General features: G+C 51.6%; 1 protein-coding gene across 1 annotated transcript in view; it reads left to right on the forward strand.

The window, feature by feature from the left end:
* Positions 1–3,417, forward strand: part of UBXN11 (UBX domain protein 11) — a 22,354-nt gene that overhangs the window by 4,989 nt on the left and 13,948 nt on the right. Inside the window, exons 4-6 of the mRNA XM_015599011.2 lie at positions 339–437; positions 2,851–2,979; positions 3,140–3,153. Coding sequence (XP_015454497.1) covers positions 339–437; positions 2,851–2,979; positions 3,140–3,153 — 242 coding nt within the window. The remainder of the gene's footprint in view (positions 1–338; positions 438–2,850; positions 2,980–3,139; positions 3,154–3,417) is intronic.

The following is a 3,417-nucleotide window of genomic DNA, read 5'->3' on the forward strand; positions in this document are numbered from 1 at the left end:
TTGGCAGCCTCCTCCAGCCCATAATAGCCTTTTCTCCCTAAAGTCCTGTCCTCACATTGCTACCCTGACTCCTGCAGTCTCAGATCCTTGCATCCCCACCCCACTCTTATCCCCACTGAGGTGCTGGCATTGGTCACTCAAGTGCCCCCAGGAGCCAGGCTGGGAGAACTCTAAGAGGCTCGTTTGGTTGGGTCTTTGTTCACTAACACCCCAAGTTTCCTATCCTCATACGCTTGCTGGGGCAGAGTACAGGCTGCTTCATCTTGGCTGGGGCCCGGGGCCCTAGTTTCCTCTGGGCCTTAGCGCCAGAGCAGCAACCTGGACACCCTTGTCTGCAGAAGATGAGGTGGATATGCCAAATGATGGACACAGCTCAGAAGAAAGGATCTCTGTCCCTTCCTGCTATGGCCGAATAGGTGCTCCTGTGAGTAGGCAAGGTGAGGAGCAGAGGCCTAAAGGGGTCCCAGCAGCAGGGGGGGCCCCAGAGTAGCGAGGCCCAGAGAGGCATGGCACCTATCCCCTCCTGCTGAGTCCAAGGCAGTTGCTTCCATTTGAGGTTGATCATGGCCATGTGCCTGTCCAGGGCCTGGTTTGGCATAAAGCTACATGGGCCCTGTCCTTAGCTCAAGAGGTCTGGCCAAGCCATGGGCCAGGCTGTAGCTAGTGCCTCTGGAGTGGACCTGGCTATAGTCACCACCAAGTGTGATGACAGTGGTTCCAGGACTCACAGTCTGAGGAACGAAGGGCCTGAGGGTAAAGCTCCATCTCCAGACATCTGCTTACTGCTTTGCAGGGCTCTGGACAAAGCCCAAAGTCTTCTAGATAGCCCTCGCCTGACCCATAGCATCCACAAAGGGCTGTGGTTTCACTGTGGTCATGGAGGTGCCTGTCGTGGGATGGGGTTCAGTAGGAAGACTTCCCAGAGGAGGTAGGATTGAGCAGGCCTGGGCAGAGGGGAGACAGGGCAGGCAGAATGAGCTGTGTGGAGCGCAGGGTCAGAGTCTGAGCTGGGAGTCTAGAGGAGCTGGGGAGGTTAGAGTTCTCCACTAGCTGTGATACTTGGGTGAGCAACTTCCTGTCTCTCCAGCTCCATTTCCACCTCTTTGAAGTGGGAATGGGAACACTTAGGCCAGCACCCATCCATTTAACAGGTAGGGAGGGAGATTGAAGTGGAAGCGGAGACAGAAAGAGCCTGGCCCCACAGCCATTCAGTCACAAAAGATCTCCTCACCCCTGCTGGGGACACTCAGAATAGTAACCATAATGAGCAGGTCCTCCCCTTAAGGAGCCATCCACCTACTCTCTAGACCTCAACCCTGCCATTCACTCACTCCTCACCGCACACTCAGCCAGTGTCTCCCCCGCCCCCCATATGACATATAAGGATTTGCCTGTCCTATCTCACTGCTCTGCACAGCAGCATTCCACAGTTTAGCATTCCCTCCTCAGAACACCCCAGGCTCTTGGTCGCCATGACACCACTCTCCCAGATGTCTTCCTGCCTCCTAAGTTTTTCCTCTCAGCATTCTTTGCTAGCTCCTTCTCATCCTCTAGCTTTTCAGTGTGATGTTCCTCCTGCCTGGGTTCTTTCTCTCTGCTCTGCCTTGCTCAGAGCTCTGAGTTCCCAAACGTCCATGTATCAGTCAAGAAGCTTTTAACTGCAAGTCAAAGAAAATCCTTATTCAACTAGCACGAACATCAAGGAGAACTTACCGTCCCACACACCAAGAAGACCTAAAGCAGCAGCTCCAAGTTTATGTTACGCCAACGACTCAAACACCTCGTCAAAAGCTCAGGTTTCTCTGTCTTCCCACTGAGCCACCTGTCACGTCAACCCCACGTGGCTGCACGGTGGCGTCTGCCGTTCCTGCTTCACACATACAGACGACATGCAGGGAAAGAAGAGCACCTGCTTCTTCCTATGTCTCTCTTCTTTTCTCAGACTTTTTAATTTGAAAAATTTCCATTATACAGAAAAGTTGAAATAATAGTACAGTGAACACCCATATGCCCGCCATCTAGATTCGACAATTACTGTCATTTTGCCACATTTGCTTCCTCTCTCTCCACACACACACATGCATGAATGTAAATGTATTTCCTCAATGAACCACTTAGAAATCAATTACGGGTAGAATGAAATTTCACCTTTAAATACATCAGTGTGCATCTCCTAAGAATAAGCGTATACATAAGCACAATACTGTGATCACACCTAGGAACGAGCGTGATTCAGTAATCCCCGCTAACATCTCTTCTGCGTTCACATTTCCCCAGTTCCAAAATATCTCTCATAGCTATTTCCTTTTTTCCTGATCTAGATGCCAGTTGAGGGTCATGTGCTGCTTTTGACTATAATAGAACAGAGTCCCTGCCTTTTTGAAAATGTAGAACTTTGTAGAACAGAGTCCCTGCCTTTTTGAAAATGGCACTGTTTGAGGAGTCCGGGGCCCCTGTCTTGCAGAATGTCTCACGCTGTGGCTTTGTCGGCTGTTTAACTTGCTTCACTATCCTCTGTCTTTCCTGTAAACTAGGGATGAGGTTTAGAGGCTTGATTTGATCGAGGGTGAACTTCAATAAGATGTGACCCATATGGTCACTTACTCATACACCTGGACAAATTACAGAATCTCTCTGTGCCTGTTTCCTAAAGCATTTCTTCTGAGGCATGTTGTGAAGATGACATGAGTTGATTTATGAAAAGTGTTTAGGACGGTCCCTATTATCTAGGTGGTAGCTATTGTCATTACTCTTATTTTCACTCCTGGGGATCCCTCTCCCCCTTCCCTGGACCCCCATACTTCAGCCTCAGCTTGAGGCCTGGGCTCTAGGACTTTATCTGGTTGGCAGTCCCTGTATCCCATGACTCGGAGCTGGTGGCCACCATGGCAAGGAAGGTGCGGGATCTGGAGCGGCAGGTGAAGGCCCAGGCTGACGAGATGCTGTCCAAGGTGGGACCCCAGTGGGGAGAGGGCCAGGGTCTAGACTGAGGGTTGGAGGGGCCCAGTCTGGGGTGGTCAGTGAAGCTACTACTGCAATAGGCCAGAGTGGATGGGTTCTAGAACCATCTCCCACCCTGAACTGCCTAGTTTGAGGGCCAGAAGTGGCCTGGGACTGTCCTGGGTACCTGTCACCTGAGTAGAGAGGCTAGAGGTCTTCTCCACAGCTGAGCAAGGCCCATAGACCTCTGACTGGGTGACAGCAGTGGCCGCTGAGTGCTGGGGCACTCAGGATCGCTCCACCTTAGTAGAACCACAAGGGCCATCTTAGAAGCAATATCGGTGCCAAAGGGTGGCAAGGGCAGGGGCTCTAAGTTCCCCAGTGCTTCCACAGAGGCAAAAATTCTGGATCGTTCCTTCTGTAAGGGGCTTCCTTGGGCTCTGGAACCACCAAGCCTGCCTGCCCCCTCCTTCCTTC

This window comes from Pteropus alecto, unplaced genomic scaffold (genome assembly GCF_000325575.1).
Source record: "Pteropus alecto unplaced genomic scaffold, ASM32557v1 scaffold39, whole genome shotgun sequence".
Taxonomy (NCBI): Eukaryota; Metazoa; Chordata; class Mammalia; order Chiroptera; family Pteropodidae; genus Pteropus; species Pteropus alecto.